This window comes from Caenorhabditis elegans, chromosome IV (genome assembly GCF_000002985.6).
Source record: "Caenorhabditis elegans chromosome IV".
Classification (NCBI taxonomy): Eukaryota; Metazoa; Nematoda; class Chromadorea; order Rhabditida; family Rhabditidae; genus Caenorhabditis; species Caenorhabditis elegans.
The window spans coordinates 15829853-15856292 of NC_003282.8; the positions used below are offsets into that span (position 1 = coordinate 15829853).

At 31.6% G+C, this 26440-nt stretch overlaps 3 protein-coding genes and 125 non-coding genes across 128 annotated transcripts; 77 read left to right on the plus strand and 51 right to left on the minus strand.

Annotated features, from left to right (window-relative positions):
* Positions 1–10: 10 nt before the first annotated feature.
* Positions 11–31, minus strand: 21ur-8036. Its single transcript, NR_064366.1, has one exon.
* 21ur-10084 lies at positions 14–34 on the minus strand. Its single transcript, NR_064367.1, has one exon.
* Positions 35–260: 226 nt separating this feature from the next.
* Positions 261–281, plus strand: 21ur-4456. The gene has a single exon (NR_064368.1).
* Positions 282–449: 168 nt separating this feature from the next.
* 21ur-11036 lies at positions 450–470 on the plus strand. Its single transcript, NR_064369.1, has one exon.
* Positions 454–474, plus strand: 21ur-6202. The gene has a single exon (NR_064370.1).
* Positions 475–630: 156 nt separating this feature from the next.
* Positions 631–651, plus strand: 21ur-65. The gene has a single exon (NR_064371.1).
* Positions 652–1946: 1295 nt separating this feature from the next.
* 21ur-13621 lies at positions 1947–1967 on the plus strand. Its single transcript, NR_064372.1, has one exon.
* On the plus strand, positions 1950–1970 carry 21ur-4311. The gene has a single exon (NR_064373.1).
* A 134-nt stretch (positions 1971–2104) lies between these two features.
* On the minus strand, positions 2105–2125 carry 21ur-1454. The gene has a single exon (NR_064374.1).
* 21ur-15311 lies at positions 2108–2128 on the minus strand. Its single transcript, NR_064375.1, has one exon.
* A 202-nt stretch (positions 2129–2330) lies between these two features.
* On the plus strand, positions 2331–2351 carry 21ur-1373. Its single transcript, NR_064376.1, has one exon.
* 21ur-9625 lies at positions 2332–2352 on the plus strand. Its single transcript, NR_064377.1, has one exon.
* A 481-nt stretch (positions 2353–2833) lies between these two features.
* Positions 2834–2854, minus strand: 21ur-15675. Its single transcript, NR_064378.1, has one exon.
* On the minus strand, positions 2835–2855 carry 21ur-3565. Its single transcript, NR_064379.1, has one exon.
* Positions 2856–3037: 182 nt separating this feature from the next.
* 21ur-9640 lies at positions 3038–3058 on the plus strand. Its single transcript, NR_064380.1, has one exon.
* A 207-nt stretch (positions 3059–3265) lies between these two features.
* On the plus strand, positions 3266–3286 carry 21ur-14631. Its single transcript, NR_064381.1, has one exon.
* Positions 3267–3287, plus strand: 21ur-4288. The gene has a single exon (NR_064382.1).
* A 133-nt stretch (positions 3288–3420) lies between these two features.
* 21ur-12957 lies at positions 3421–3441 on the plus strand. The gene has a single exon (NR_064383.1).
* 21ur-14994 lies at positions 3422–3442 on the plus strand. The gene has a single exon (NR_064384.1).
* A 200-nt stretch (positions 3443–3642) lies between these two features.
* Positions 3643–3663, plus strand: 21ur-4416. Its single transcript, NR_064385.1, has one exon.
* 21ur-473 lies at positions 3644–3664 on the plus strand. Its single transcript, NR_064386.1, has one exon.
* A 550-nt stretch (positions 3665–4214) lies between these two features.
* On the plus strand, positions 4215–4235 carry 21ur-11220. Its single transcript, NR_064387.1, has one exon.
* A 40-nt stretch (positions 4236–4275) lies between these two features.
* On the minus strand, positions 4276–4296 carry 21ur-1987. The gene has a single exon (NR_064388.1).
* Positions 4279–4299, minus strand: 21ur-5239. Its single transcript, NR_064389.1, has one exon.
* Positions 4300–4480: 181 nt separating this feature from the next.
* Positions 4481–4501, minus strand: 21ur-10950. The gene has a single exon (NR_064390.1).
* Positions 4502–4722: 221 nt separating this feature from the next.
* On the plus strand, positions 4723–4743 carry 21ur-2259. The gene has a single exon (NR_064391.1).
* Positions 4744–5115: 372 nt separating this feature from the next.
* 21ur-2857 lies at positions 5116–5136 on the plus strand. Its single transcript, NR_064392.1, has one exon.
* Positions 5137–5271: 135 nt separating this feature from the next.
* 21ur-8328 lies at positions 5272–5292 on the plus strand. Its single transcript, NR_064393.1, has one exon.
* A 58-nt stretch (positions 5293–5350) lies between these two features.
* On the minus strand, positions 5351–5371 carry 21ur-8559. Its single transcript, NR_064394.1, has one exon.
* A 402-nt stretch (positions 5372–5773) lies between these two features.
* Positions 5774–5794, plus strand: 21ur-12178. The gene has a single exon (NR_064395.1).
* 21ur-10401 lies at positions 5777–5797 on the plus strand. Its single transcript, NR_064396.1, has one exon.
* Positions 5798–5874: 77 nt separating this feature from the next.
* Positions 5875–5895, plus strand: 21ur-13647. Its single transcript, NR_064397.1, has one exon.
* Positions 5896–6065: 170 nt separating this feature from the next.
* 21ur-11415 lies at positions 6066–6086 on the minus strand. Its single transcript, NR_064398.1, has one exon.
* Positions 6069–6089, minus strand: 21ur-6016. The gene has a single exon (NR_064399.1).
* Positions 6072–6092, minus strand: 21ur-3016. Its single transcript, NR_064400.1, has one exon.
* A 565-nt stretch (positions 6093–6657) lies between these two features.
* 21ur-6314 lies at positions 6658–6678 on the minus strand. Its single transcript, NR_064401.1, has one exon.
* A 181-nt stretch (positions 6679–6859) lies between these two features.
* On the plus strand, positions 6860–6880 carry 21ur-9706. The gene has a single exon (NR_064402.1).
* An 84-nt stretch (positions 6881–6964) lies between these two features.
* 21ur-4348 lies at positions 6965–6985 on the plus strand. Its single transcript, NR_064403.1, has one exon.
* Positions 6986–7605: 620 nt separating this feature from the next.
* 21ur-11506 lies at positions 7606–7626 on the plus strand. Its single transcript, NR_064404.1, has one exon.
* A 143-nt stretch (positions 7627–7769) lies between these two features.
* 21ur-12844 lies at positions 7770–7790 on the plus strand. Its single transcript, NR_064405.1, has one exon.
* Positions 7771–7791, plus strand: 21ur-145. Its single transcript, NR_064406.1, has one exon.
* Positions 7774–7794, plus strand: 21ur-10623. The gene has a single exon (NR_064407.1).
* Positions 7795–8287: 493 nt separating this feature from the next.
* 21ur-10129 lies at positions 8288–8308 on the plus strand. Its single transcript, NR_064408.1, has one exon.
* Positions 8309–8321: 13 nt separating this feature from the next.
* On the plus strand, positions 8322–8342 carry 21ur-1211. The gene has a single exon (NR_064409.1).
* Positions 8343–8487: 145 nt separating this feature from the next.
* 21ur-13349 lies at positions 8488–8508 on the minus strand. The gene has a single exon (NR_064410.1).
* Positions 8509–8627: 119 nt separating this feature from the next.
* 21ur-2979 lies at positions 8628–8648 on the minus strand. Its single transcript, NR_064411.1, has one exon.
* 21ur-14246 lies at positions 8632–8652 on the minus strand. Its single transcript, NR_064412.1, has one exon.
* Positions 8653–8791: 139 nt separating this feature from the next.
* 21ur-13879 lies at positions 8792–8812 on the plus strand. Its single transcript, NR_064413.1, has one exon.
* 21ur-15029 lies at positions 8799–8819 on the minus strand. The gene has a single exon (NR_064414.1).
* 21ur-247 lies at positions 8800–8820 on the minus strand. Its single transcript, NR_064415.1, has one exon.
* Positions 8821–9162: 342 nt separating this feature from the next.
* 21ur-4780 lies at positions 9163–9183 on the plus strand. The gene has a single exon (NR_064416.1).
* Positions 9184–9402: 219 nt separating this feature from the next.
* On the plus strand, positions 9403–9423 carry 21ur-7309. Its single transcript, NR_064417.1, has one exon.
* Positions 9424–9621: 198 nt separating this feature from the next.
* 21ur-10706 lies at positions 9622–9642 on the plus strand. Its single transcript, NR_064418.1, has one exon.
* Positions 9643–9708: 66 nt separating this feature from the next.
* Positions 9709–9729, minus strand: 21ur-7576. The gene has a single exon (NR_064419.1).
* Positions 9730–10279: 550 nt separating this feature from the next.
* On the plus strand, positions 10280–10300 carry 21ur-5911. The gene has a single exon (NR_064420.1).
* Positions 10301–10575: 275 nt separating this feature from the next.
* On the plus strand, positions 10576–10596 carry 21ur-6804. Its single transcript, NR_064421.1, has one exon.
* 21ur-8704 lies at positions 10595–10615 on the minus strand. Its single transcript, NR_064422.1, has one exon.
* 21ur-7845 lies at positions 10598–10618 on the minus strand. Its single transcript, NR_064423.1, has one exon.
* A 200-nt stretch (positions 10619–10818) lies between these two features.
* 21ur-7451 lies at positions 10819–10839 on the minus strand. The gene has a single exon (NR_064424.1).
* On the minus strand, positions 10820–10840 carry 21ur-13984. The gene has a single exon (NR_064425.1).
* A 55-nt stretch (positions 10841–10895) lies between these two features.
* On the minus strand, positions 10896–10916 carry 21ur-4998. Its single transcript, NR_064426.1, has one exon.
* On the minus strand, positions 10900–10920 carry 21ur-7663. The gene has a single exon (NR_064427.1).
* A 247-nt stretch (positions 10921–11167) lies between these two features.
* Positions 11168–11188, minus strand: 21ur-9539. Its single transcript, NR_064428.1, has one exon.
* 21ur-8498 lies at positions 11169–11189 on the minus strand. Its single transcript, NR_064429.1, has one exon.
* Positions 11190–11328: 139 nt separating this feature from the next.
* Positions 11329–11349, plus strand: 21ur-8931. The gene has a single exon (NR_064430.1).
* Positions 11350–11621: 272 nt separating this feature from the next.
* On the plus strand, positions 11622–11642 carry 21ur-2568. Its single transcript, NR_064431.1, has one exon.
* Positions 11643–11789: 147 nt separating this feature from the next.
* 21ur-374 lies at positions 11790–11810 on the minus strand. Its single transcript, NR_064432.1, has one exon.
* Positions 11811–11963: 153 nt separating this feature from the next.
* Positions 11964–11984, minus strand: 21ur-3756. Its single transcript, NR_064433.1, has one exon.
* Position 11985: 1 nt separating this feature from the next.
* Positions 11986–12006, plus strand: 21ur-15359. The gene has a single exon (NR_064434.1).
* Positions 11989–12009, plus strand: 21ur-4937. The gene has a single exon (NR_064435.1).
* Positions 12010–12336: 327 nt separating this feature from the next.
* 21ur-8599 lies at positions 12337–12357 on the minus strand. The gene has a single exon (NR_064436.1).
* Positions 12358–12588: 231 nt separating this feature from the next.
* Positions 12589–12609, plus strand: 21ur-12884. Its single transcript, NR_064437.1, has one exon.
* Positions 12590–12610, plus strand: 21ur-5544. Its single transcript, NR_064438.1, has one exon.
* On the plus strand, positions 12593–12613 carry 21ur-12061. Its single transcript, NR_064439.1, has one exon.
* A 1560-nt stretch (positions 12614–14173) lies between these two features.
* Positions 14174–14194, minus strand: 21ur-4394. Its single transcript, NR_064440.1, has one exon.
* Positions 14195–14319: 125 nt separating this feature from the next.
* Positions 14320–14340, plus strand: 21ur-6313. The gene has a single exon (NR_064441.1).
* Positions 14339–14359, minus strand: 21ur-7878. Its single transcript, NR_064442.1, has one exon.
* Positions 14360–14412: 53 nt separating this feature from the next.
* Positions 14413–14433, plus strand: 21ur-3592. Its single transcript, NR_064443.1, has one exon.
* 21ur-13205 lies at positions 14414–14434 on the plus strand. The gene has a single exon (NR_064444.1).
* Positions 14417–14437, plus strand: 21ur-4513. Its single transcript, NR_064445.1, has one exon.
* Positions 14438–14723: 286 nt separating this feature from the next.
* On the plus strand, positions 14724–14744 carry 21ur-10067. The gene has a single exon (NR_064446.1).
* 21ur-8476 lies at positions 14725–14745 on the plus strand. The gene has a single exon (NR_064447.1).
* Positions 14727–14747, plus strand: 21ur-8956. Its single transcript, NR_064448.1, has one exon.
* 21ur-3521 lies at positions 14728–14748 on the plus strand. The gene has a single exon (NR_064449.1).
* Positions 14749–14992: 244 nt separating this feature from the next.
* On the plus strand, positions 14993–15013 carry 21ur-8927. Its single transcript, NR_064450.1, has one exon.
* Positions 15014–15102: 89 nt separating this feature from the next.
* 21ur-9733 lies at positions 15103–15123 on the plus strand. Its single transcript, NR_064451.1, has one exon.
* Positions 15104–15124, plus strand: 21ur-5670. The gene has a single exon (NR_064452.1).
* A 20-nt stretch (positions 15125–15144) lies between these two features.
* Positions 15145–15165, minus strand: 21ur-9530. The gene has a single exon (NR_064453.1).
* Positions 15146–15166, minus strand: 21ur-11520. Its single transcript, NR_064454.1, has one exon.
* A 233-nt stretch (positions 15167–15399) lies between these two features.
* On the plus strand, positions 15400–15420 carry 21ur-10293. Its single transcript, NR_064455.1, has one exon.
* A 184-nt stretch (positions 15421–15604) lies between these two features.
* On the minus strand, positions 15605–15625 carry 21ur-839. The gene has a single exon (NR_064456.1).
* Positions 15626–15889: 264 nt separating this feature from the next.
* Positions 15890–15910, minus strand: 21ur-10328. Its single transcript, NR_064457.1, has one exon.
* Positions 15898–15918, plus strand: 21ur-14185. Its single transcript, NR_064458.1, has one exon.
* On the plus strand, positions 15899–15919 carry 21ur-5052. The gene has a single exon (NR_064459.1).
* On the plus strand, positions 15902–15922 carry 21ur-266. Its single transcript, NR_064460.1, has one exon.
* A 158-nt stretch (positions 15923–16080) lies between these two features.
* Positions 16081–16801, minus strand: Y105C5A.1270 (DUF5658 domain-containing protein). Its single transcript, NM_001268950.3, has 2 exons — positions 16597–16801; positions 16081–16297 (listed from the first exon to the last, which is right to left on the minus strand). Exons 1-2 carry the CDS (start codon positions 16797–16799, stop codon positions 16165–16167), a joined length of 336 nt encoding a protein of 111 aa, NP_001255879.1. The 5' UTR covers positions 16800–16801; the 3' UTR covers positions 16081–16164.
* On the plus strand, positions 16134–16154 carry 21ur-6373. Its single transcript, NR_064461.1, has one exon.
* A 742-nt stretch (positions 16802–17543) lies between the features above and the next one.
* Y105C5A.1269 (uncharacterized protein) lies at positions 17544–18234 on the plus strand (the record flags this gene model as incomplete). The annotated part of the gene is made up of 3 exons (NM_001268951.1): positions 17544–17679; positions 17734–17932; positions 18105–18234. The coding sequence occupies 3 exons, from the start codon at positions 17544–17546 to the stop codon at positions 18232–18234; spliced, it is 465 nt and encodes a 154-aa protein (NP_001255880.1).
* On the plus strand, positions 17996–18016 carry 21ur-14099. Its single transcript, NR_064462.1, has one exon.
* A 239-nt stretch (positions 18235–18473) lies between the features above and the next one.
* On the minus strand, positions 18474–18494 carry 21ur-5988. Its single transcript, NR_064463.1, has one exon.
* Positions 18495–18625: 131 nt separating this feature from the next.
* Positions 18626–18646, plus strand: 21ur-10929. Its single transcript, NR_064464.1, has one exon.
* Positions 18627–18647, plus strand: 21ur-2787. Its single transcript, NR_064465.1, has one exon.
* 21ur-13713 lies at positions 18630–18650 on the plus strand. Its single transcript, NR_064466.1, has one exon.
* Positions 18649–18669, plus strand: 21ur-13595. Its single transcript, NR_064467.1, has one exon.
* Positions 18670–19565: 896 nt separating this feature from the next.
* 21ur-6417 lies at positions 19566–19586 on the plus strand. Its single transcript, NR_064468.1, has one exon.
* On the plus strand, positions 19568–19588 carry 21ur-12997. The gene has a single exon (NR_064469.1).
* On the plus strand, positions 19569–19589 carry 21ur-7343. Its single transcript, NR_064470.1, has one exon.
* Positions 19590–19674: 85 nt separating this feature from the next.
* On the plus strand, positions 19675–19695 carry 21ur-6796. The gene has a single exon (NR_064471.1).
* Positions 19696–19769: 74 nt separating this feature from the next.
* On the plus strand, positions 19770–19790 carry 21ur-8073. Its single transcript, NR_064472.1, has one exon.
* Positions 19791–19907: 117 nt separating this feature from the next.
* Positions 19908–19928, plus strand: 21ur-12894. The gene has a single exon (NR_064473.1).
* On the plus strand, positions 19909–19929 carry 21ur-6263. The gene has a single exon (NR_064474.1).
* A 93-nt stretch (positions 19930–20022) lies between these two features.
* Y105C5A.24 (Protein kinase domain-containing protein) lies at positions 20023–23053 on the plus strand. Its single transcript, NM_070487.4, has 10 exons — positions 20023–20190; positions 20426–20586; positions 20728–20826; positions 20870–20949; positions 21041–21167; positions 21320–21701; positions 22037–22135; positions 22267–22449; positions 22497–22612; positions 22747–23053. Exons 1-10 carry the CDS (start codon positions 20140–20142, stop codon positions 22883–22885), a joined length of 1437 nt encoding a protein of 478 aa, NP_502888.2. The 5' UTR covers positions 20023–20139; the 3' UTR covers positions 22886–23053.
* 21ur-7269 lies at positions 20599–20619 on the minus strand. Its single transcript, NR_064475.1, has one exon.
* 21ur-13224 lies at positions 21094–21114 on the minus strand. Its single transcript, NR_064476.1, has one exon.
* Positions 21721–21741, minus strand: 21ur-7859. The gene has a single exon (NR_064477.1).
* On the plus strand, positions 21956–21976 carry 21ur-13861. The gene has a single exon (NR_064478.1).
* Positions 21957–21977, plus strand: 21ur-10231. Its single transcript, NR_064479.1, has one exon.
* On the minus strand, positions 22345–22365 carry 21ur-11874. The gene has a single exon (NR_064480.1).
* 21ur-13197 lies at positions 22950–22970 on the plus strand. The gene has a single exon (NR_064481.1).
* Positions 23054–23250: 197 nt separating the features above from the next.
* On the minus strand, positions 23251–23355 carry Y105C5A.1284. Its single transcript, NR_101987.1, has one exon. It is a non-coding gene; the product is annotated as an Unclassified non-coding RNA Y105C5A.1284 (non-coding RNA).
* Positions 23356–24829: 1474 nt separating this feature from the next.
* Positions 24830–24850, plus strand: 21ur-6915. The gene has a single exon (NR_064482.1).
* A 141-nt stretch (positions 24851–24991) lies between these two features.
* 21ur-6058 lies at positions 24992–25012 on the minus strand. The gene has a single exon (NR_064483.1).
* 21ur-15307 lies at positions 24995–25015 on the minus strand. The gene has a single exon (NR_064484.1).
* A 368-nt stretch (positions 25016–25383) lies between these two features.
* Positions 25384–25404, minus strand: 21ur-7865. Its single transcript, NR_064485.1, has one exon.
* 21ur-15232 lies at positions 25387–25407 on the minus strand. The gene has a single exon (NR_064486.1).
* On the minus strand, positions 25388–25408 carry 21ur-14488. The gene has a single exon (NR_064487.1).
* A 754-nt stretch (positions 25409–26162) lies between these two features.
* Positions 26163–26183, minus strand: 21ur-10660. The gene has a single exon (NR_064488.1).
* Positions 26184–26318: 135 nt separating this feature from the next.
* 21ur-2576 lies at positions 26319–26339 on the minus strand. The gene has a single exon (NR_064489.1).
* Between the last annotated feature and the right edge of the window lie 101 nt (positions 26340–26440).

Here is a 26440-nt window from a genome sequence, read left to right on the forward strand (position 1 = left end):
GTGTTTTAGTAAAATACAGCTCACTAAGATAACAATACAATTTTCTAAACAAAAAATTAAATAAACACGGCGTAACAGTAATTTTTTTGCAGTATTTGGAAGTTAAATTTCTTTATTTTAAGACTCAATTTTCACGTTCACTTGAATGGCAACTCAGTTATCGTGCCTTACGTGAAAACTTATTATAGAAAATATTTTTTTCTCAAATTTTCAACATTTTCAAGTTGCCTTCTTATTCTTGGTGCATAGTTTTTTATTACTGGGTACGTCTTTTAATTTAATTTTGTAAAAATTGTGATGAAATAAATCAAAATCTGCATAAAAACAGCTTTGAAAATTTTCAATTCGTCAGACAAAAAGTAATAGTACAAGTTTTTTCTCTGTTCAATTTTTTCTCAAGTTTCTACTGTGTCAAGTTGTTTTTATATGGGCTGCTAAACATTTTTTAATTAATAGTTTTTATCCGGACAACCTTTGCAATAATTTAAATTCATTCGATATCGTTGAAATTGCAAGGAAATATATATATTAAAAGCTTTGGGAAACACATTCTTTGAACAACATTTTGCAAGATAATTGTCAACTGTTTCACAAATAAGTTAAAAATAGTTCATCTTCAAAATAAATCGTTCAGACTTCGCTTCTGCTTGAAAAATTGAAGTTTTTGGCGATATATGCTGGAGAGAATTTGTACTTTTATAAAACTATTATGTTAGAAAAAAAGACGTTGACTCTTTTTCCCCCCAGAAAATCAACATTTTCAAATTGATTTCATATTCATTCTAGATCAGTCCTTTCATGATTTTGTTAAACAAATTTTTCCACAAATAATGAGAAATTAGGTTGCGAAAGGTTTCATTTTAATTGTCAAACTTTTATTGAATATTTAAAACTTATTTTCAATATTTTATATTCTAGGTGTCTCTATGTTGTCGATTCTGCCCTTCGAGGGCCAATCTCGACAACCTAACAGTGCTCTGATATAGGGTCCTACGGAATAGCCCACTATTCTTAACCTATATCAGCTCGAGCGCACTGGGGAATTATACCATAAATTATTATCTCTTAATTACATTTTATTTCATTCAAATCCGTTCAGTATTCATCAAATACCTATTAAAACACCAAATATTCATTTTTCAATCGCGCGCCAAACTACGGTAGCGCGCTCGTGACGACCCCCAAGCGTCTATAACTACTTGGCATCGTGCCAAGTCGATCGACCGCCCGCGAGCGTTTTCGAATATTAATTACCTTCGAATATATATTATTATATCGAATATATTGTATATATTCAAAAAATACTGTGTGGAATTTTCCCGGACATTTTCAATTAGTTTTTCATTTGCCCACTAATAAGTATACGTATGTACCAGTAAGTACCGTATTTCTTCTATTAATATGGCTGCAATACTATTTTTCGATGATCTTCCCGCTTGCAATACTAATAGGGAATGCTAGACTATTAGGGAGTGCAATACTAATTTTCAGAACAATTTTCTGACTTTGAGCTCACTATTTTTTTTCTGAAAAAACTCGCATCTTATGTAAAAATTCAGAAAATTTGAATGTAATTGCAACAAAAAGGTACAATAACTTCAACTTCATTGAAATTTTACTAAAAATTGTTGCAAATTAGGCAAAAAATGTTGTTAAAATCTCAAAATTTGTGAGGTGGGTTTGTACCAAAAAAAGTAGACGCAAGACTATTAGGGAGTGCAACACTAATAGGGAGTGCAATTCTAATTTTCGAAGGGTGTTCAAGATGCAATACTAATAGGGAGTGCAAGTCTAGTAGGGAGGCCATACTAATAGAAGAAATACGGTATATATTTCTAGAATACATTTTTAAGCGGAATACGAAATTTGAGAATTTTATTGAAAAAAATTCAAACTATTTTTACTGTTTTACAATACTTTTTCAAGGATTGAAGATTGCATATTAATAATAGTTCGTTTGTATGTGTTGTTAATTAACTTGAAAATTGTACAACGCGAAACTTCCGATTATTAAAAAACCTAATTTATCCAAATAAATGCCCGACTGATTTTGAACATTTATTCATACAAAGGCAAATTTTTAATTTGTTTGTGAACAATTTTTTCTCATTAAACCGATGTGTCACTAATAGAGTATTTTATGAAGCAATCATTATCAACTTTTTGAAACAGTAAAAAAGTGCAAAATGTATTTTCATTGAATCGCTCAAAATAAAATCCGCATAATGTCCAATTGCATCGTGCTCCGAGAAATTGAATTTGACAACTGTGAAAAATTTTGGCCGATGTTTCAACATGTTCACTTTAATAATCGTAGCCATTCCTGGCAATTGTTTGCTTAAATCTGATGAATTAAAAACAAAATATAATTATTTTCTTGTATTTTGAATCTTCGTTGAGAAATATTCAAAAACAATTTTTAAATGCTTATAATTTTTTTTGGCCAACAGGACTGAACCAAAAATTCGATTTATCCGTATTTGGGTAATCGTATATAATTTTTTGGCCGTTTCCTTTGATTTTTTTGTTGGGACTTCGAAAAATACAAAAAAAACCAGATTCTTGAATAGAAATTCGAAAATGACGCTTTGTAATTTTTTTTCACCTACTGATCGTGTATAAACTGTTCACTAGTTTCTTGTTTATCAAAACACAATGAAGCAGTAGATTTCCATAAGTGTAATTTTTTGTCACACTTTACTTAAAACCTCCAATGTTTTACTGAAAACGTACCAATTTACCAATTGTAGATATTCAACAATTTTTATGCTCCCTCATATTTGTTTCTTTTTCTGCAATTTTGCATTTTGAGGAAAAATAAGTTACAGCTTATAATGCATCAACACGCTGTTCTACTGTAAGGACAGAAAGTTATAAATTATATAGAAGAGTTGAAGCAGTTATTTATTTCCATAGACAAGAATTAAACGCAATTTTAAAATTAAAAATAATTTGTTCATCTTTCATTGAAGTTTTTGTTTATTTTTAACCTATTCAAAATTGTATCAAATCGTCGAAACCGTTTGTAAAATTTTAATGAAAATGGATTCATATCTCTCATGAATATTCTTAAATCCATCATTTATTCATTGCTAGTCCAAGTTAATTGCCGAAGTACCTTTTTTTAAACCAGTCTCTTGAAATGTTTCAATTTCCAAATTTTTCAATAATTCAGATTTGTAGAAAATGCTTCAAAATACATTTGAGAACTGAAACTTCGACGGTTTCATATTCAGGATTTATTCAAATTTGAAAAATGCGTTTATTAAATATCGAGTTCTTGAGAGTACAAATCAATAAAAAAGAAACTGAGAATTCGTTGAACGGGTTTTTTATTGGAAATTTTATTTTAATTTTCAATACGCAATTTACTGAAGTTTCAAGTTCCAAATATAATTGCAGGATATAGTGGTTGCCAAATTCGTTGTCTCATGTCACAGATCAACGTTAAAGCTACCGGAAGTAATCAAAAAATTGACTTTTACAACTATGGAAAGGCTAATTTTCTATAAATAAACGCCCTCATTTTTTTCGACAATCACGATTAAAATATACGCAGCAAATAATTTCATATGATTTGTATTCCAAAAAATCTACCGTTTCACTATTTCTACTTTAAATGAAAGTTATGAATGATCTCAATTCGAAAGTATTTCACAAACGATGAAATTATTTGCATTTTACCAAATATTTTAGACTTTTAAAGTTTCACAATCAATATCAAGTTTTGTTTTAAAATTATATTTACTAGCTATCATAGCTATGCATTTTTTTTGTATTTTTTCTAACATACCATAGAATGTTATTTCCAATATTTGTCCAATCTCTTGCAAAAATAATATAATGTTGAATCTCTCAAAATTTGTTATTTGAAAGTTCTCAGTCATTTAAATTGGAGAAAATTATTTCAGACTTTCAACAGAAAATTAATGTGAAAATTTCAAAATTCAACGGTTTCACAATAACTTCATATTTTTTAAAATATGTTTATTGGTTCTATGGTCTAGAAAGTGTTTTGAAAACAAATCAAAAGGTTGAATTTCACTTATATTTCCGCACTAATCTTTCCTGACAGAATATTATGTACTATCGAAATGTTGAAAGTTTTAAAAATTAAGAACGGATTCAAAATTTTAGAAATTATTTCAGTTTTCAATTTGAAAAATTCATGGTTTCACAATCAGTTTAAGACAATAGTTGCGAGCTACAAGAATTAGACCAATGACCAAAAATTGTCACATTATAGACAAACTCAATACCCAGAGTTTGTCTATAATAATAAATAATTCGTAGGAAACAACTTTGCAGAATATTTTTGATAAATTTATGAGCGTATGATAACAGTAGAAATTTTCATACGAATTCACTATTGAATTGTTTTGGTAGCCGTGTGAAAAGTCCAATGGATTTTTTAAAATACATTGAATAATTTGGTTTTTCAAGTTCTTTTTATGATTTTTATTTCGATTAATTTTGTCAAACAAGCTTCGAAAATACTCAAACAAGTCAAACGTTAAACAGTATCGCAACAAAACAACTTTCGTAACAGTAAATGTTTTTGAAGTATTTGAAAGTTAATTTTATACATTTTTAAAGCTTAAGGGTTTGCATGACAACTCAGTTTTAGTTTCTTTCCTATTTTCTCAGCAAACTGAATTTTTTTCCTCAAATTTTTAACATTTTCAAGTTTTCTTCTTATTCTTGGTGCACAGTTTTCATTAGTGATTGTGTATTTTTCGATAATTTGTATTCAATCGATATTGAGAAAATTGTAATAATATTTATCAAAATCTGCATAAAAATCAGTTTTGAAAGAAAAGAAGCTTATCAGGTTTTCAATTCGTCTGGCAAAAAGAGATTGTTCAAGTTTATCTGTGTTGAATTTTTTTCCAAGCTTCTACTGTGTCAAGTATTGGCTGTCAAACAGTTTTGTTAATGGGTTGGGGTTTTCCGGACAACTTTTGCAATGATTTAAAATCATTTGATAGCGTTCAAATTGCAAACAAATATATATTAAAAGCTTTGGGAAACACATTCTTTGAACAAAATTTTGCAAGATAATTTTTCACTGTTTCACAAATAAGTTAAGAATAGTTCATCTTCAAAATAAATCGTTCAGGCTTCGCTTCTAGTTGGAAATTTGAAATTTTAGGCGATATATGTTGGAAAGAATTCGTACTCTTATAAAACTAATGAGAAAGGACGTTGACCCCCAAGAAAATCAACATTTTCAAGTTGGTTTCATATTCATTCTAGATCAGTTTTTACCAGTTTTTTTAGTCAGAAAACTGTCTAACAATAAGTAATGGTTCCTTTTTCTGTATGAAAACTCTCATTTCAGAAAATAATCTTCTCAGATAAATATTTTTCATCTGTCTCAATTGAAATCTTGAAGCTTAAGTTAAAGTTTTGAAAATGCATAATCAATTTTTTCACTATTTTATGGAATTTTTCGACCTGTTTTCAATTGAGAAATTTGAAAATTTAATTAAAAATCAAAATTTTTCCAAAAAATTGGCTTTTCCTGTTTCACAACACTTTTTCAAGAATTGAAGATTGCGAATTGATATAACTTGATTTGAATGTTTGTATGATTAATAGCTGTAAAATGCAAAATTTGTGACTTTAAAAAACTTAATTTTTAACCAAACTTTAACAACTCTTTGAAACAGTGCAATTTTTTTTGAGTTGATTGAATAAATTGAAGAATAATCAAAACAAACAACACAGTTTTATTTTTGCATTAAATCTTTTAAAAAAAACAGATGCAAAATGTTCAAATTGGTGCATCGAGAAGGTAAATTGGAAAACAGTGAAATTTTTTTTCGCTGTTTCAACATTTTTGCCTTAATGACAGTCATGATCAATAATTATTAACTAGTAAATTAAAAAATATAATGATTTTTTAAATAGACGTTGAGAAATTTTCGAAAACAATTTTGACAATGTTTATAATTTTTTTGACAAACTGGACTAAACCGAAAATCCGACTGAAAGAGTTTTAACGACGTCGGCTTGAAATTTAGTTTCAAGAACAATTATTATTTCAGCGGGTTTAATGGAAAGAATACAGTCGTCTGATTCAAATAACATCACCTCCTAAATTAACTGTTTTTTATCAAAACACAATGAAACAGTAGATTTTCAGAAGTGTAATTTTTTTGTCATTTTTTACTTTGAACTCCTAATGAGTCACTGATAACGCAACAAATTGCTGGTACTAGAAGTTTAACAATTTTTATGTTTTTTCATACTTGTTTCTTCTTCTACATTTTTTAAAATTTACACTTCGAGAAAAAAAAAAAAGTTATAGATATCTATATATACAGTTATATATAGGTATATAGATATATCATTTACTATATATAAGGCGCTTATTCTGTGTGTCCATAGTTTGTAGTCTATGTAGTCTTTGTAGTCTGTGAAGTTTTGGCTTCTGGAGGGATAGTGAGTTAGGGTTAGTGTAGGGATGTCGGGGTACTGTAGTGGTACAGTAGTGGTACGGTAGGAATACAGTAGGGTTACGGTAGTTTCATAAAAAATTAATTTTCAGCCCCAGAAGTCGGGGGCCGCGCCGAAGGTGCGGTCCACGGCTGGTATATATATATATATATATATAGTTATAGAGTTATAGTTTTAGATATAATGTATCAGCACAGATATTTGAGTCTAAGTTTATTGTAAGGACAGAAACTTATTACCTATATAGAAGAGTTGAAGCATTTATTTATTTTTATAGATTAGAATTAAAAGCGTTTATAAATTGAAAAAAAAACATTTGCTCAAAAATTTGAAAATGCACAATTAGATGACGGTTTCACACTTGATTGAAATGAATTTTTTCTAATTTAATCATTGGTACTGTTACGAGAAAAGTTCGTTTTTTGTGAGCAAAAATCAACCCAGAAAAGGAAAAATACATTTTCGAATAGTGCTTAAATTCCTTGACTTGATTAAAAATTAATATGATGTTCTGAACATTACAAATATTGTAATGTCATAATCACGAATACCTGCAAAAACTGGAACCGATGTAAGGAAATTCAGTAAATAGCAACTATCATTTTTTAAAATTTCCACTGTTACAATGAAACTAGAAATAATTTTGTGAAATTTTGGTACTTATGGGTTTCGTTCCTCTCAAAATGTCGTAATTTTCTAAATTCCAATTAACCACAAAAACGTGAACTTTAGTGGTTTTATTTGTAAAAATGAATGCTTTGTTCCGTACTTTTGTTTATGTAAGTAGCATTGGCAATGTTCCAAGTATATAGCAACATACTTGGTACGTCTACAATTTCGCCATAGTCTCCAATCTTTATGACGTTTTGGTCTGAAATGCATTTAAATGTGAATTTAGGTAGCGGTATTTGATTGGGAGTTGGTGAGGACATTATGTAAGAGTTACACTAAATTAAACGCACTAAATGCTCAAACTATTCCAAAAATAAACAGGAACATTTCGAAATTTGGAATAAATTTTTTAGGTTTCTGAACTGGGTTTTAGCTAAAACTTCTTTGTAAGAATTTTCCATATGTACCGAAATTTTTTGTTGTTGTCTGCTTCAGATAGTTGGTTTAGTTTTGGACTGTTTAACATTGTATTTAATCGTTCGTAGAATGTATTTGTTTTTGAAAACTTTATTTTAACTTTCGCAACTCAGTTTACTGGTGTTTAAAGAATTTGATTTTATTTAAAAGTTTCATTTGTTAAAAGATTTTTCACTGTTTCAGTGGTATTACATATTCAGTTTTCATAGAAGTACATATTGGTTATAGAGTATGTATGCGCTTCTCTCGATTTCCAGAAAAGTGAGAGAGTGTATTTATAGAAAATCAGAATTCCAATATTTGTAAAAGTCCATTTTTAGAATGTTTCCTGTAGTTTTAACGTTGATCTGTCACATGAGACTACAAGTTTATGAACAAAACAAAAAAATATAAATTTGGAGTCGGAAATTATTTGGTTCCCTAATAATTTCCAAACAAATCTAAATTTATAAAAACATTTTCTGGGACTTTTCAAATTTAAAACAAAAAATACGGTTTCACAATAAACGTAAATTTCTGAATCACTAATATCGAATTATAGGATCCGATTTTTATCGATTTTTATTTTCAAATAGATTTCCTGGGTTCCCCATATGAATACATTGATCTGACAAATTACCCAAAACGATATTTTTCGAATCTCCCGAAGAAAATAACAGAATGTGATAACTTTTTAAAAAAAGTTTTAATTTGTTTCAAATTTTGATTGAAACTTGAAAATATGACTATTTCACATTCAGCATATATTCGAATTTGAAAAAAGCGTTTATTCTTAAGGTTTTTGTTACGAGAAAATCTGAAACTTAATCCTCATTCCCAGATTTTCAACGAAGTCTTCAAATTTTCAGAATCTTTTTACAGAAATCAGTTCCCGGTTTGTTTTTCTGACATAAACTTTCATGCACATCGTGAACCCGTATAGAGAAAATACGGTATGTTATCATTTTGACAATGCGAGTTTTAATTATGATTAAAAATTTAGATAACGGAATATTGAAACAGTTAACTTTGAGAAAAAAAAGTAAACATAGATTCAGTAAATAGATTATGAAAATTTGGAAATTAGGTTGGAAATGTGGAAAACTGGAATTCTTGGATCAATGAGCACGTTTTCAAATCTGAACATATGCTGAATGTGAAACAGTCAATTTTTCAATATTCAAATACATTTTAATACAAACTTACAAAATTTTGGAAGTTTCCACATTCTGTTATTTTCTTCAAAAGATTGGAAAAATATTTTTCAGGGATTTGTCATTGCAGGTCGAATTATATTAGCAAAGATCCAGTCAAATTTACGTTGATTGTGAAAAGTTATTTTTTATTTTCTATTTTCTACAATTAGTTTTGTATGTGTTCTGAATTTTAATAAGTCCCAAAAGGTTTTTTTTCAATGATTTCGGAAACTTGGATAGACTTCCTCAATTTTTGATTCGTTTATAAATTATTAAGAGGCCACGTCCCCGTGGTTAACATAGTGAACCCGTGAAATGTCGGTCTTTTTCCCGTACGCTACGCAGTTTATTTATTTTTAGAGAAACTTTAAAATACGGCAAAAATTTCTAATGTTATGCCTTGTTTACTTCATGATCTGTTCAAAAAATTTTACGTTGCACGTAATGGATGTGTCGATTTTAGAAAGTTAGAAAAATCTACTTGCACATCTTTTCCTTAGTTGGTTTGTTTTTCCTGAATAACTTTGCAACATAATATATTTATTCAAAATCCGTTTAATAAACATGTACAACGCAAAAAGTCTTATTCAAATAGCTAAATGTTTTTTATTAGAGGTTAGATTTTTCAACTGTTTCATAGATGTGTTAAAAGTAGCTTACTTTCGCAAAAAAATACTAGTAATTCTTTTAAAGTATTTAAAAATGTTAATTTATCAAACCAAAAATATAGAAATAGGACTTTGCTTTTTTTTGAAAAAAATCATTTTGCACCGATAAAATAAATAAAAAATGATATGAAAAACATTTCCTTCCAACAGAAGATATTAAAAATCTCAAATAAACGTATTACTGTTCCACAAGTGTTTCTTGAAGATTAAAAACTGGAATTTAATATTCTCACTTCTAAACCTTTCATATTAAAAACTTAGACAGATTTTTAAATTTCATAAGTATTCCAGGAGGAAGGTGAGCAGTTTTCAAAATTTTGTGAAATTTAATTGTATCAATTGTTAACGTTAAATATTTCTTTAATCGAGACATTGAAAATGTATTATAAAATTTGGTGTTCAGGAATAGCGGACAACGGGTAAAAAATATGAAGATTTTTTTTATTAATTTTATTCAAATAAATTTGAATTCGTTGACTTGAAAAGTGGGTTCCGAAATGTACTAAATTCAAAAAAAAACATGATTTCACTGAAAATTTAAAAAAAAAACGCTTTCTTTTAAATAGATTTCTATAGGTTTTATAAAACTTTATGAATGTGAAACAAGTTTGAAAAACACTAGATTTGGTAAATGAAGAAGTTGAAAGTGCAAAAAAAAATTCTTTCAAAAATCTATAAACTAATGTTGCGTACACAATTAAAACCCCAAAATTATTCATCTTTCTGTGAACAGGCCTGAAATTTGCAAAGTTTTATATAAAATATATTTTTTTAGTAACTGTCTCAAATTATATGGTACCTTGAAAGAAATAATAGAAAATGATGCAAAACCATTTTTTGCTGTTTCCCCATTTTTACTTAGACAGCATTCACTGAGCATATCAATCGAAGATCTTTAGATTGTCCAGTTTTTCTAGTTTTGATAAATCAATTTTTACATTAAGTATCCTAGATTTATTGTATTTTAAATTAAAATTTTTGTAGATAAGTTTTCAAATTATAAAATCACGGAAATTCTTGAAATTGTGCTGCCAAACAATCAGGTGCTTCCTTTTCTTGGTGTTAGAATGGGTTTCAAGTAGTTTTATGAATCGATTTTTGTGTTTTTTTTTTAGTTTCATAGTTCAACAAATTGCTTTTTCGTGATTGTTTGAAACAATCAAAAATTTTGGAGTAATTAATCAATGATTAACGGTACTACTGAACGATATATTTGGAAAAACACTAATTTTTAATTACTAACAGTTATTATCAAAACATAATAAAACAGTATTGTCACAAAAAAATATCTCAAGAAATCTTGAGTGCATCTCTACTAACAACTATTACTTTTTATCATTATCTAATCAGCGAAATATTTGTTTTAAAAAGCCAAAAACAAAAAAAAATACAATTTATTCAAAAATATTCCAGATTTTAATGCCGTGATCGGAATTTTGAAAGAAACGTAAGAAATTGAAAACAGTTAGATATGTAAAATAACTGAAATAGCGGTTTTTTATTGTCATTTGTGATATTCACAATGAAAACACTTAGAAAACTATTGCATATAAAAACTAGTAGAAACAGCTAAAACTTGGAATCAACTATTTTGCAGGTAGGCATTAGGCAACCACGCCTATCTGAAGGCGAGTTTTTTTTATCCAGCATGTGTATGAAAATTCAATTTCCAGATAATTCCAGGAAATTTTTTTGGATTAAAAGATTAAAAGAATTAAATAAAACTTTAAACACAATTTTTGTTACAGTTGCAATGATATGTCATTTTTTAATGTTACCAATTTTTAAAAAAAAATTCTAAAATACATTTTCCATGGTTTAATATGGTCACTTTGAAACAGTAGAATTAATTTTAATTTGATCTTGAATTTGAATTTTAGACTGTAATCGGTTTTACTATTATGTTAATTTTGACTCTTAATAATTCCTGCCAGTTTTGTGTAAATTTGAGAAAATTTGAGATTTTATCATTTTTTTCCAAAACTTTGAGCTTCCATAACTTTTTCTTGAAAAATGTTCAGACAGTCTCATTACGAAATTTGGTAGTTTTGGACCATTTTGAGACTTAAAAAGCAAAGTCTCTAATTTAGGTGTTCCACATTTAAAAGTTACTTTACATCGGCGTATTAAAACGTATCAGAAGCACTCAAACAATAAATAAAATTTTAAAATTTTTTTTCACTGTTTCACCGCCGTTTTAAGGTCACTGTTCGAAACGTGTGTGTATTCATCCCTCTCGTCAACATAAAATTTACAGAAAAAAGTGGACGTAACTCAAAAAAGTTTTATTGGAAGAAAATGCGATTTGTGAAAAAAGTGATAGATTTTAGGTTTTTAATGATAATGAATAGTTTTATATACTGTGAATACAACTTTTACTTTTTGTAATTTTAATTCAAGAAAAGCTAATATAACACTGTAAAACTTGGATTGTAATGTCTGAAATCGACATCATAAAACTGTAACTTTTGATTTTTTGGTTTTGAATTGGTTATCACTGTTGTATTGAATATTGGTTCTGTTTGTTCTTTTTTTTCAAATCGGGATATGTTTCAGTTAATTTTTGTTTACTGGTTCGAAAAAATAGCCATTACTGGGGAAAAATAACTGCAAGATTTTATCGACATAGCGAAACTGTAATTATTTTAAAACTTATTTGAGATTAAAATTATCATCTTGATGTTTATTAGTTCTTTAACTTCCCCCTAAATTAATTTTTTTTTATTCGAAACTTTGAAATTTTCTGTCTGAAATTTATAAACTTCATTCGAATGCAGATATGGCAATGAAAAAATTCAATACACTTACATATATGCCGAATAATTGATAACTGATTCAATTTTCGAAAATTGTAAACCACAAACATTTTTAAAATAATGTTATTTTGTTGTTTCATGTACTTCATAAGTTCTTTAAACATAATAAGGATTTCATCGTTTCAGTTTTTATTAGTCCAATTTTTAGTAACTTCAAAAAAACATAGGAAAATATACAACTTCACCAGAACATGAATTGTTTCAATGCAACATGAAAAATAGTTTATTTGTAAAAAATAAAGAAATTTTCAACTGTTTCACGAATATTATGAATTAATACACAAAAACTACAATTGAAAAATTTTACATTTGAAAATTCTTCAAAAAAATGTACTGTTTTGAGAAAGTGTTTTAAGAAGTTGGATAAATAAAAAAATATTGATTCCGGGAATTCAAATTTTAATTTTTCTAAAACATTTTGGCGGGAATTCAATTGTTAATTTTTCGAAATCATTTCGGCGGGAATTCAAATTTTAATTTTCCGAAAAGATTTTGGCGGGAATTCAAATTTTAATTTTTCTAAAACATTTTGCGGGAATTCAAATTTTAATTTTCCGAAAAGATTTTGGCGGGAATTCAAATTTTAATTTTTCTAAAACATTTTGGCGGGAATTCAAATTTTAATTTTTTGAAATCATTTCGGCGGGAATTCAAATTTGAATTTTTTGATCTCATTTTGGCGGGAATTCAAATTTTAATTTTTTGAACTCATTTCGGCGGGAATTCAAATTTGAATTTTTTGAACTCATTTCGGCGGGAATTCAAATTCGAATTTTTTGAACTCATTTCGGCGGGAATTCAAATTTTAATTTTTTGAACTCATTTCGGCGGGAATTCAAATTTGAATTTTTTTAAATCATTTTGGCGCTTATTCCGTGTGTTCATAGTTTGTAGTGTATGTAGTCTTTGTAGTCTGTGACGTCACAGCTTAAAGAGGCAATGCGTTTTGGGATGTTGGAGAGATATTGGTTTGGGGTTAGAAGGGGGATATGGTCGGGGTACTGTAGTAGTACTGTAGTTGTAGAAAAATAAACAATTTTTCGAAAACATTTTGGCGGGAATTCAAATTTAAATTTTTCGAAAACATTTTGACGGGAATTCAAATTTAAATGCTTTAATAATATTATTGTGGAATACTTTAGAACACTCTGGAAAATTCGAGAAAATTCTGGAATGTTCCAGAACCTTCTTGAAAATTTGGGAAAGTTCTGGAATCTTCTTGAATCATCAGGAAAATTGGGGAAAATTCTGGATTGTTCCAGAATCTTTTGAAAAATTCGAGAAAATTCTGAATGTTCGTGGCGAGACCTATCGTGGTTAGACCCATCATGGTGAGATCCTTAAAACTTTCGGTGGGAAATTGCTGGAAATAAATATTTTGCCGCGAAGTTCGAATTTTAATTTTTTTGATATCATTTTGGCGGGAATTCAAAATTTAATTTATTGAAATCACTTTGGCGGGAATTCAAAATTTTAATTTTTCCAAAACATTTTGCCGGTAATTCAAACTTCAATGTATTGAAAACATTTTGAAGAGGTGTTGATATAGGAGTTAGTGGAGAATAATGTCAAGGTACTGTAGTGATACTGTAGAGGGGGGGGCACTGTTGGCACACGGTAGGGACACTGTATTTTGCAAAACATCCCCTTCTGAGCTTCAGGTGAGGTATTGGTTCGGGAGTTCATGGGGGATAATGTGAAAGTACTGTAATGATACTGTAAGATTACATTTTTTTCATGATGAGAAATTTTTGAGTGATTGAAGGTATGTGTGTCAAGTATTTTGAATGTCACCAGTTGGTGCCCGCGCCGTAGGCACGGTCAACGGCTGGTATTACATATTTAAAAATTCCCATAATTAAATTAATCGTTTTTAGAATTATTTACCCCAATTCAGGATGGCCTGTGACATAGGAGTACACGATGAACCACAAAAAATACAGGAATAACTTTAAAAACATGCACTCCAATTTATCGAAATTTACTGAGTATCCTAAGTATTAAGAAATCTGAAACAAACACCCTGAAACATTAGATCACACTTTTACTTTTCAAACTATAATCGGCTTCACTATCATGTTAATTGCAGCTTCAATTGTTTCTAGTCGATAAAGTTCAATTTCAAGAAAACACCGGAAAAAAAATCAAATCGTTTTAACAATTTCAACAATGTCTTAACTGTACAGTGCGAAACACGTTTGTTTGCTGCATCGTTTTTATTGTAAATGGGTTGCATATATTCTTTAACCGCAGCACAGAAATAATAACAATTTACCCAAAACACTTATGTTAATCAAAAATTGAATAAATAGATGTATGTACTTTAATTTGTGAAAAAAAAATGTTTAACTGTTTCACAAATGATATGAGACAATTCCAAACCAAAAAAATCAAAATGTACTTTTCTGTTTTACTTACTGTGATAATGAAGTAAAAGACGCCAACAATTTAATAAATAAGTAAACATTGCTGTTTCATTGTGTTATCATATATACCGTTCTTTATGAATAAATTTATTGGGCTAAACGACTGAGCTATTCCAACATTTATTCGAGTTTATGAACCTTGAACGGGTGTATCTTGTTGAAAAACATAGCAAACTTCATGTTAAATAGGAGATAATCACCCTGGCAATCTGATTGACGTAGCAGTTGCGCAAAAAAAAACTGGAGAAATTAGGTTAGACACGAGCGCACATAATTATTGTCCACCCTGAATTGTTTTCGAAATTTAAAAATGTTACACGCAACTTATTTCATCTTTGAAAATTTTACTGAACCGGTTTTTTCTTGATCAGAGCTGCCAATGCCCGCGAAACCCAAAAAACTTAAGATTTTTGTTGTTCGACTGTTTCACTGTGGTTTTAACATCAGCTTAGTTTGTATAATCATGTTTTTTGTGGCTTATCTAAATCCAAACTTTCAATTTCATTTTCGAATCACGGGAAACTGTTTAATTACTAATGAACATTTTTGAATTGATATTATTTTAGTGAAACAGTAGAAATTTTATGTCTTGTTGAATTTAATATGAAGTAATTTTCTATAACTATCATTGAAGTTACAAGAGAAATTATATTTTAGAAATAGAACAAAAATCTACAACGTCATTTTTTTAATTTGAAACTTTCTAAACTATATATATTGTTTCATATATTCCGTTTCAACAGTTGTATCCGTTCGTTTGTATTTCAATTTTTTAAGTATCCGAGAAAGAAACTTTATATAAAAACGGATGTGTTCTAGTTATTTCTTACAATTAGAAAAGCTATGGGTTCAACTTTACATTTTTGAAAAAGTAAATGAAAAGTTAATTTTTTGTCTGAAAAATTGCATTCACATCATATTTGAAAACAATGTTTTTTTACGATTTGTGTACCTTTTTTTTGAAAAAAATTCATAGAAAAAAATGTCGAACGAATTATCAAGTGTTGAAGAAGTTATCAAAACAGAATGAAATAGATTTTTCTTGTAATTCAATGTACAAAATTATCCAAGAGTTGTTCCATTGGTCTAGTTGGAAAAAAATATATGCTAAAAACCAAAAATCTTATTTTTTGTGTGCAATTTTTCACAAAATGGTGAAATTCCAACCTTTAATCTCCATATCACTGCATGCTGAAAAAAAATGACAAAAAGTATTCCTGTTTCGAAAATATTATATACAAAAATTCTTATCTCAAATTCATTGGTCACACACAACAAAGGCTAAAAATCTGAAAACATATATTTCAAGACTATGAGAAACATGCTTCTCAAAACCAATTAGGTTTTAATCGGAAATCAATTCAAATTTGACTGTTTCAAAAATTATGAATATTTACTCTGTTGGAACGGAGAAAATAAAGTTGAATTTTTTTTTTTGAAGTAAATTTTTGACCGTTTTATTAATGTTATGAGTTTATGGTGAATAAATAAAGTCATTATATTGGAAAACATGAGGATGTAGTAAAATTCATTGAAATGCTTCCACAAGCAAACCAACTGAGAGCAGGCTGTAGACACCAAGAACAATGAAATTATACCCCAATGCGATTTTCAAACTCAGTGTCTCCATTGAACCAAACACTGTAAGTAGGTGAAACGATCTGAAAATTTTAGTTTTTCAAAAAAAATGTTTGTGGAGGGTATGTCACAAAAACCCAGTTTTTAGCTGCGGACATATTTCTGGTTGGGCTTTTTGACATGATGAGACTGATTGTGAGATAATCAAAAACCCTGTTAGCTCAAAAAATGAGCTTGCTTGGCAGCGGCCGACATCTCACAGGTCCCACCGGTCACCGTAGGAAAATAGAGTTGGCGGCGAAACCCGTGAGATGTCGGAATACCCGTTTTCTTTTTACGTTTTCTATCAAAAATAGAATAATTCATAAAACGTTATACTTACAGAGACCAAATAAACGGGACCAAAAATCCCTTATCAAGATCAAAATTGATCTTCTCGCCGGTTTCTTTGAGTTTCGTATGGAGAAAAAAGTTGTCGATTAGGACAAGCAAGTTGATCACCAATAACTCGTAACTGTGAAAAAATGCGAGGATTGTGAAGAACATGTTCAAAAATATAAACCCAAGCTTTGGTGGGCTCGTCATCTGCAAAGTTGGGTGTTAATTTGAAAATTGAAACGGCAAATTTTCAAACCTTGAAAAAGAGGCAAGTGGGTGAATGTGTGAACTGGGTAAACAGTCTTTATCAAATTGCCATTTCGTTTTATAGCAAGTTTATGAGTGAGGAAGTCTGAGGAATTTTTGTCAATAGGAAATGTGAATTTACCAACAAACTGCTTGCATAAAGGGATATGACACGTTTTTTTTTAAATCGACTTTAAGTTACATTTTATGCTGCAAATTCTTGTTTTTCACTATTCCCCCAAAAATAGTAACATGAACATTTTTAGAAACATTTTGCTTCATAACGTTTCTTTGAAACAGCGTTTTTTTCCAAAAATCATTGTGACTGTTTAATAGAAATTTTGCAAGGAATTTGCTCTTTCTCACGCTTCAAAAAGTTTAAAATGCATTGATACTTTGATAAACCTGTGCTCCGTAAAGCGAACAGTTCAAATTTTCATTTTTCAAAGCTACCAGTTCCCTTTCAGGCAGTTCTCTTATACTTCTCAACATGTTCTTCACGATCTTCACCTTTTTTCACAGTTACGAGCCTTTTTTTTTTTAAATCAATTTACTTGTAACTGTGGAGACATTTGTTTGGAAAATACTTCACTTCATATTTGCGTAAATATAACACTTGAAATAAATAAATTTCGAGTATAATTTCTTCAAAAAAATAATGTTTCACATTTTCGATTTAAATTAGTCAGTAATATTTTAAACATTATGACGAAGAAGTTCAAAAAAAAAAGAATTTTCCTCAGAGTTCCTCTCTCCTTCCTCACTCTTCACACAAGTATTAAATGCACGGGTACTACTGATAAAACTGTATTCTCCCACACTACAATGCCGTCTCTTCGAGGTTTGAAAATTCATATTTCCAAAGTTTCCAAAGTTTCTTAAGTTCCATTTTCAGATATCTGTCCAGGACTTCCGTTCACTTATTTGAACATGTTCATCACAGTTTTCGCATTTTTTCACAGTTACGAGCTTTTCGTGATCAACTTGCTTGTAATTTTGGACACTCTTTTTTTACTTCCGAAAAGTGAAAAAATCCGCGAGCAGAACAAGTATGAACTGATAATGTTTGTCTTGGTCCCGTTTATTTGGTCGCTGTAAGTATTGGTTTTCGGTTTCAAATTGTGGCAAAATGTGTTTAATTGCTGAAAAGTCGTTATTTTACTTCTGACATTTAACGGGATTTGCCACTCACTTTGTTTTTCAATAATACCTCGCAAAGCCTGGGAGATGTCGGGTGCAAAGTCTACTAAAATCTGATTTTTTCAGGTGTATTCACTCGATTCTGTCGTTCGGATCAACAGATACAATCCTCTTGAAAATCGCATTCGGTTATAATTGTATTGTTCTTGGTATCTACAGTTTTCTATCAATTACTTTGGTCGTCATTTCCTTTTAGTAAATTTCAATTTTTTAAAATTGCACTTTTTCGGAGAGCGCCCGACACTTGCCGAGTTTCTACAAACACCGCAAGGTGTCGGGTGTGATGTTTAATATAGAGTCGCGGAACCCATGATATGTCGGTAGCAGTGAAAAGTTCAGGAATATTGAGACTATTACAGACAATTTTTGCAGTATGGTTTCCCAATTTCCTAATAAATTATCATTTCAGAGTGGTCTTCAATTGTGTTCTAATTTTATTTGAAAAAACTTCTTAGAATGATTAACAAAGGTTGCAAATTGTTATGTTATAAATCTGAAACAGAAAAAAAAATTGTTCATGTTTATGAAATTTGTGAAATGTACTGTTTCAAAAAGTTGTTTTCGTCAGTTTCATTACAGTTTTAAAGTTGTCAAATAAACAGTCGAAAACTACAAATTTTAAAGTAAAAATAATAATTGGATTTCAGAAATTTTTGCATTTTCCATGAGAAGTTGCAGTGCAGTTACTTTGTAAATTTCAAATAATTTGATTCTAGAACAATCCCTGAATTCAGATAAAAAATTAATACTGAAAATCACGCCAAAAATGTTCCCTTCAATTTTCAAATTATCCAACTTTGAGAATTCCAATAAAATTCTAATAAACAAGTTTTCTTTAGTTGCCAACATAAAAAAATGAATTTTTTAAAAACATTTTTTAATGACGTCATCAAATCGATTTTATATAGTTTTTATTTCTGTGTCATTCTTTGCCCACAAAATCCACTGGACTGTTTGCCAGGTAGTTCTTATTTTCTACTGATTCAGTTATTTTTTAAATACGATCTGAAAACACTGTCAGTGCGAGAAAGATACACATGAAAAGTTGATTGTGCTAATATTACGGGACCATGGATCATGGATCATGAGAATGCCTATTTACTGGTGCCAAATTATTGGCAATCCGCGACAGCGAGAGAGCATGTGGCGAAGAGAGACGCAGACCCCTTCGCTACGAGATATTTGCCGCCAGAAAAGTAGGCATTCTCATGATCTCATGGTTCCGTAATATAAATAATCAAAGTTTTAGAACAATATTTTTTTAAACTTCTCACCAATCAGTGACAGTTTTCTATAGGTTCCAGTGATACGCCAATTTTTGTGTGGGATGAGAGGAGACGCAGACGACGAGACACCCTGCGTCTCTGCTCAATATATGCTGGTACACTCAATTTTCTGAACATAAAAAAATAAATATAAATATGATTCAAAACATACAAATTTCACTCGACGATTTTTCAAGTAGGCAACAAATTTTCTTTACAGTTTCAATATGAGCACAAGTTTTTCGATTTAAAAACGCTTCAATATTCATATGGTAGAAAAAAGCATAATCCGATGAGTACATAAAATATTTTGAAATTTTATAGCCGTTTCAGCAGAAATAGAAAAAGGCTTCTAAAACACACATTTTCACTGATTGATTTGAAATCCTTCTGAAAAATGTCAAAAAATTACAAAAAAAACTGTTCCTGAATATCCATAAGATGTGATCGGAATTATGAAATTTATTGGAATATCCTTTTTTTGGTGCCTAACTGACTAAAAAATCTATTAGACCGTATGAAGCTTTCTGTATCTTTTTAAAATGAAAAAAAAAATCACCGTTTCATATATGTCACATAAACACCGGGTGAAGTTTGAACTTCATTGATATTCATTCATTGGTTCTTTGGTAATAATGGTAATTTCTCTAATTCTCCCGAAAAGTGGTCAATAGCTCCCGACAGAATCAACAATTTGCCATTTCTTCTTCCCTTTCCCTACTGCAACCTCTGCACCTGGAGCACTCTATCATTCCAGAAAACTGATAAGAGAAGTTCCTTGTGTCATATGCCTTTACCGCCTAACTGAAAGTGTATTCTTTTCTCAATTTCTGAAAATGGACAGAAAACCTTCGAGTAGCTCGTCAACAGGTCCACCTGCACCAGTTGTAAGTTAATTTTTTTGCGAAAAATTTTCAGAGGAATTTTTGTACAATTTCATTTAATTGTTAAATTTGGTAGGGAAACACAAATTTTTATTTATATTGCATTTTTTATGTGCCGTTTCAGAATGTTAAATCATGATTTTAGTTAGAATTCATTGAACTTACGATGTTCTTATCAGTTTTCAATCCCGCAAAATGTCGGGCGCTGCATAAAACTGCCAAATTCACCAATTTCCAGATCCAACGAAAAACTCGAGACTCCGACCTATGCTTGACATCTGATATTCCGAAAATTCCCCCCAACTGTATTGACGAACTGAATAGCCATTTTCTTGGGAAGGGAACTTTTGGTGTTGTGGAGAAGACAAAGTATCGGAAAACTAGAGATGATACTTATAGGTTAGTTTTATCTGTTTTCATACCGTAACTTTATTAAAATAGATTTTGCTCTCGCAGAGTTCAAATAATGTTGAAACAAAAAAAAATTATTTTAATTATTTTAAAAATTTTCTTCCAAACTTTGAAATTATAAAATTCCAGACCAGCAGCCATCAAATACGCATCTGCAACACATTTGTCAATTCTGAAAAGAGAGGCCAAACACATGTGGAACCTGCGGAATCACGTCAATATCATAAAGTATCGAAACTTTTGCAATAAGTGCCAAAAATAAAAATTTCAGAATCTATGGAATGTACGAAAGTCATCGCAACGGCCAAGGCCTCGTCATGGAGTATATGGATTGTGGATGTGTGGCCGATTGTGAGTTATGGCGTCTGACCAATCAGCAATGTTGGCCACGCCCCCTAGATCAACGTTGATTGGTTGGCCACAACTTTAAGATTTTTTGCAGTGATCTACGATCGGAAAAATATCGAATACAAAATGGACCACGTGGCTTCATGGATGTACCAATTGTCCTCTGCAGTAAACTTTTTCCACTCCAAAGATCAAATTCACAGAGATTTGAAACTGCAAAAGTATGTTTAGTATAGGAACCCGTTAGATGTCGGGTGCAGTTTGCCGTACTTAACGTTGATCCTAAGCGGCCGACACTTATCGGGTTCCACCACAAGCGGAACCCGGGAAATGTCTGGCGCTCATCTTTTTTTTTCACTACTTTCTTTTCCAGTATGCTCCTTTCCCACCATCATCGAACTTTGAAAATCTGTGATTTTGGAACCTTCACATCAATTCACCAATCAATGACGTCAAATCGCGGAAGCCCCATCACAATGGCTCCGGAAATCTTTCGATGTGAGCCGTACAACATGAAAGCTGACATTTTCAGTATCGGAATCATCATGTGGCAAATGATTGCCAGAGATCACCCGTACACAATGAATATGCCAATTACACCGTTTTTGTACAATGTTGCCACCAGAAATTTACGTCCTCACGAGATTGAGTGCAATCCGATTTTGTCGAATTTTTATAAGAGGTGTTGGAGTGATAATCCAGCCAGTAGACCGACATCTGCAGATTGTGTAGAGTATTTCAGGTGTCTGAGAAGTGTGAGTTAAATTTTCAACTGAACATTTTTTACCAATGATAATACACCACAAGACTACAATTCTTTAAACTAAATATTCTGAAACAGTGAAAATTTTTATCATTTTTGGTTCATCATTTTGTAATTTTTTTGATAATTTTTTTATTACTTATCCGGTATTGAATTTCGGTGCGGATGATATCTACATAAAACTTTTTCAAAAAAAATTTCTGTTTCAAAACTTTCATGAAACAAACAGAAACGTTTACGATTTTATTTTCTCATTCCTTTCCCAAAAAAACTCTTCCCAACTGATAGTGGTACTTTTGAAAAAAAAAATCAGTTTTTTACCTTCAGGAGTACCCAAATGGAAATGTCCCCCTATGGGATCCGGCCTCCGGTGCATCAAATACTGTCAAAATCCCCAAGTCTCAGCCAGGAGGACGTTCTCCATTGGTATGTGCTCTTCGTATTATCTTGTTATTTTTTGATGCAGCCGACATTTTCCGGGTTTTGGTGCACACCATGACCCGGAAAATGTCGGTGGAACCGACTACTATTCAAAAAAAAATCCATAAAAATTTCAGCCTCTACCCAAAACAGAGATAACTCCAGATGTAAAACCTAAAGAAGTTGCCCCAGCAAAAGTTCAGGAAACGCCAGCACTTCTTCCAGATACCCTAAAAGTACCTAAAGTAGAACGCCAAATTAGCAATGAGGAAGAGAAACAGAAAATTTTTATGACAGCTCTTTCGAATGAGGATACGAGGGTAATTTGATCTTGTAAAAGATAATCTCCTAAAATTTCCATTTTCAGCCAATTGATCCAAATGAGGGGGATGAAAGTTCACTTGAGCTCTACCATCAACATTGTCTGGTCAATCTGAATTATGCCGAAGTTTTGTTAGCCAAGAAGGAGGCGATAAATGAAAAGTTAGTTTTTGACGTTAAAAAGCAGCGACCAACATCTAGCGGGCCCGGTAGGTGTCGGGCGCTTCATTTTAGTTTATAATGGCGCCCCATCAATGTCGGCTGCTATCCTCAAGTTGTATATATATATATTTCAGACACAAATTGGTCCAAAAGTGGGCAGAACACGAACGAACTTTGGAACTTCTCGAACGTATCGCTTGCCTGGAGCAAGAGATTGCTTACCAAGAATGCAATAATGCAAAAGAAAAATCGAGTTTTTCTGTGAGAATGTGACTGATAAATTAAATTTTTACTTTTTTTTTCAAGCTATGTATATGAATTTTGTTCTTTGTTCTGATGGAAATTATCATCTTGATGTTTATTAGTTTTTTAACTTCTTTCTAAAATAGTTTTCTGTTCGAAATTTTCTGTCTGAAACTCATAAATGTTATTCGAGCATGCAGATGATGTAACGGAAAAATTTCAAAAACTGTTACATATATCAAGTAGTTGATATTGTCACAAACTGTATTGAAATACATGTTTTTGATGTTACTTGAATAAGGCAAAATGTGTATTGAAATACACTTTTTAATTTCACGACACTACTTGAATAACCCTATAATTTGATGAGGCGGTGCGCACTCTTCGCAACTACACAAGAAAGAGACGCAGACCGCCTGTCGGTATCCCCCACTACTACACTCAAACAGAGTGCAACAGTAAGTTAACACGATAGGAAAACCTGATTGGGTAATTGAACCAACAATGTACTCGTTGCCATAGACTTATTAAAATGCGACGACATACACCGAGCGAGGACGACGCACGTCATCGCCTCCCCGTTTTGACGAGACACTGCGAGCCTTAAACGGTCAATACAACGGGGGAGGCGATGACGTGCGTCGTCCTCGATCGGTGTCTGTCGTCGCATTTAAATAAGTCTATGGCAACGAGTCGATCGTTGGTTCAATTACCCAATTTAAGGTAATATCAAGGACTTGCGAAAGCAAATCTTTGATCTGGCGGGGAGCCAGCTAACTTCCTCCCGCATCTCTCTTCGGAGAGTCCAGGGTTACGGTAATTTTGGGCGGTCGTTGTTGGGTGCCGCATGTGTTCGACCCTCGCTAAGTGTGAGGGGGCCGGGTAAAACCGCACGTTCGAACGGTAAGCCCAACTCTCCAGTCTTCCGTCCTGAAGGAGTCTGGGTTTGTCTCTGCTAAGGATGACGTTTTCGGGGTTCTGAGAGGGTCGCTGTTTCCTCTCTGATAGGGCTGTGCAACCGGACGTCCGGTTTTTCGGACGCGTGTGCGTCCGGCGTCCGGAAAAACCGGACGCTTGTGCGTCCGGCGTCCGGTTTTTTTGTTTTTTGTTTACATCTCAGTGAGACTGAGTGAGATTGTAAACAAAAAACAAAAAAACAAATTTTCGGACGTCCGAAAAACCGGACGCCGGACGCACACGCGTCCGGTTTTTTCGGACGCCGGACGCACACGCATCCGGACACCGGACGTCCGAATTCGTCCGAATTCGTCCGATTGCACAGCCCTACTCTCTGACGACCCTGATGCTGTCGACGCACGGGTATGGTGTTCATCGTAGTTTTCTACGATCAGCATCATTGATGGGCAAACCCATAGACACCTTCTAGGGTTTGAGGAAGGGCTGCCTAGGTCCAGGGGATGGGCTGCCTAGGGTTTGGGGAAGGGCTAGGGCATGGGGAAGGGCTGCCTGGGGCCTGGGGTCGGGCTGCCTAGGGTCTGTTGAAGGGCTGCCGAGGGCCTGGGGTAGGGCCGCCTAGGGTCTGGGGAAGGGCTGTCCAGGATCTCGGGAAGGGCTGCCTAGGGTCTGGGGAAGGGCTGCCCAGGGTCTCGGGAAGGGCTGCCTAGGGCCTGGGGTAGGACTGCCGAGGATCTCGGGAAGGGCTGCCTAGGGTCTGGGGTAGGGCTGCCCCTTTTCTACCTGAAAAATTGGTTTTATCGACAAAAACACAATTAAAGTTAAATATGAAATGGTGCTATCTGAAATTTTAAAACACCCTTTTTGAAGTGAATATATCTTGAATTTTTCTAAAAAAGTAGTAATTGGCTTTAAAGATTTGATTTATAAAGTTTTTGAAATAAAAATTTGGTCAATGTCAACATTTCTTTTTTTTTAAACAATTTTTTGATATTCAAGATAAAATCCTGATCTTGTTTCATAAAGTTTTCTTAACTATTGCTTAGTAGTCTAAAACAATTGGTATCCTTTCTTAAGTTTTAAAAAAGTCAGCTTGCTCCGAGAGCCGAGAGCCGAGAGCCGCACAACACTGCTACTCATGCCTAACTATAATACATGCGTACCTCGCCTGTAGGCGATTTACTATACCGCGACAACATGGCGCCAGAAATCTTTTTTTTTTTTTCAAAAATCCTCTATTAACTACTGAACGCCGAAAATTGTTCAGTTTATGAGCACTATGAAACTGGAAAAAATTTTAACTGAAAAGTTGATAGAGTCATTAATAAATGTTGAAAAAAGTGTTTGAAATTTGAAATGATTATTTTAATGAATGCAAATTACTTGTTTTTTCATAAATTTCCCTAAACTTAAGACATTGAGAAAATGTGGAAAAAAAATTCTAAAATAGAACATATTTTCAATTTCAGAAATCCTTTTCGTAATTAGTTAGCTTTTTAATAAATTCCTTCTAGTTGTTGGTTTTCTAAAATATTAGAACCAAACTTTGGCAAGTCATTCATAACTTCTCAATTCTCACAGGAGACGGTCGACGGCTATGTGTCTTCAATAGTAACTACAAAATCAAACTTGTAATAAAGAGAATCACTGACAATTTCAAAAATATTTGCACTAACTGAAACTGTAATTTTATTTTGTTTTGTTGCACACCGTAGTCGGGAAATATATTGATTTTTCTAGTTTTGAGAGAGAAAATGGTAATTATTAAAAGAAATCCACATTTTTAATTGAAATTAATAAATAATTAACTGAAAATACTGAAAATTTGGATAAAAATGTTTAAATATGATTTTTAACTTGAAGTTGGCAGCTGAATTTAAGACTGTATTCAGTCTGAAATTAAAAAAAAAACAACTTTTTATTAGCCTACTCCAGAGGTTCCAGTCAAAAAATGCGAAAATCCAGTGAAATTAGTTGTTTTGGGGTACTGTAGTCGGTAATTATCAGGGCTACAGTAACCCTCGAAATTTCTAAATTACGCCTGTAAGCTCGTTTGGAGGGTAAGAAGTGAATATGCAACAAAAATTCTAACAAAAACTTTCAAGTGTCTAAACGATTTTTTAAAATCAATCTTAAAGGCAAGGTACCAATAATAATTTCTCAAAAAAACCTTTTATTAATTTGACAAGACTTTGACTGAAACTTTCGAAACTCTGTAAAGTTTTGATATTTTTCCCTAACTCAAAAAGTTGGAGATTTCATACAAGAATATAACGTTTTAAATTTTTAATTGCAATCTCTACTGTTGAACTGTGTTGACATTTTATGCGCAGTAACGCTAAAAATATAACAAAAAATTTCAACTCATCACAAACCAATAGTTCTAAAATTGCAAACTTCTAAAGCCTAACCATTAAAAAATTAGAAATTTGTAGAGTTATATGTGCATTTTCAAAAAGTGTATGAAGTTCGAAAAAATGTCACTCCAAAAAGTTTCACAAAAAATAATGAACGAAAAAATCCTTCGAATGTTCAAATATTACATGGTACAGTTGAATTCTCGACATGAATGAAATTTTAAGAAACACCATTGCTACATGCACAAATTAAAACAGTTTTGCAAAATTTTGTTTTTCTCAAAACTTGTTGTTGTCTGAAGCCATCTGAAAC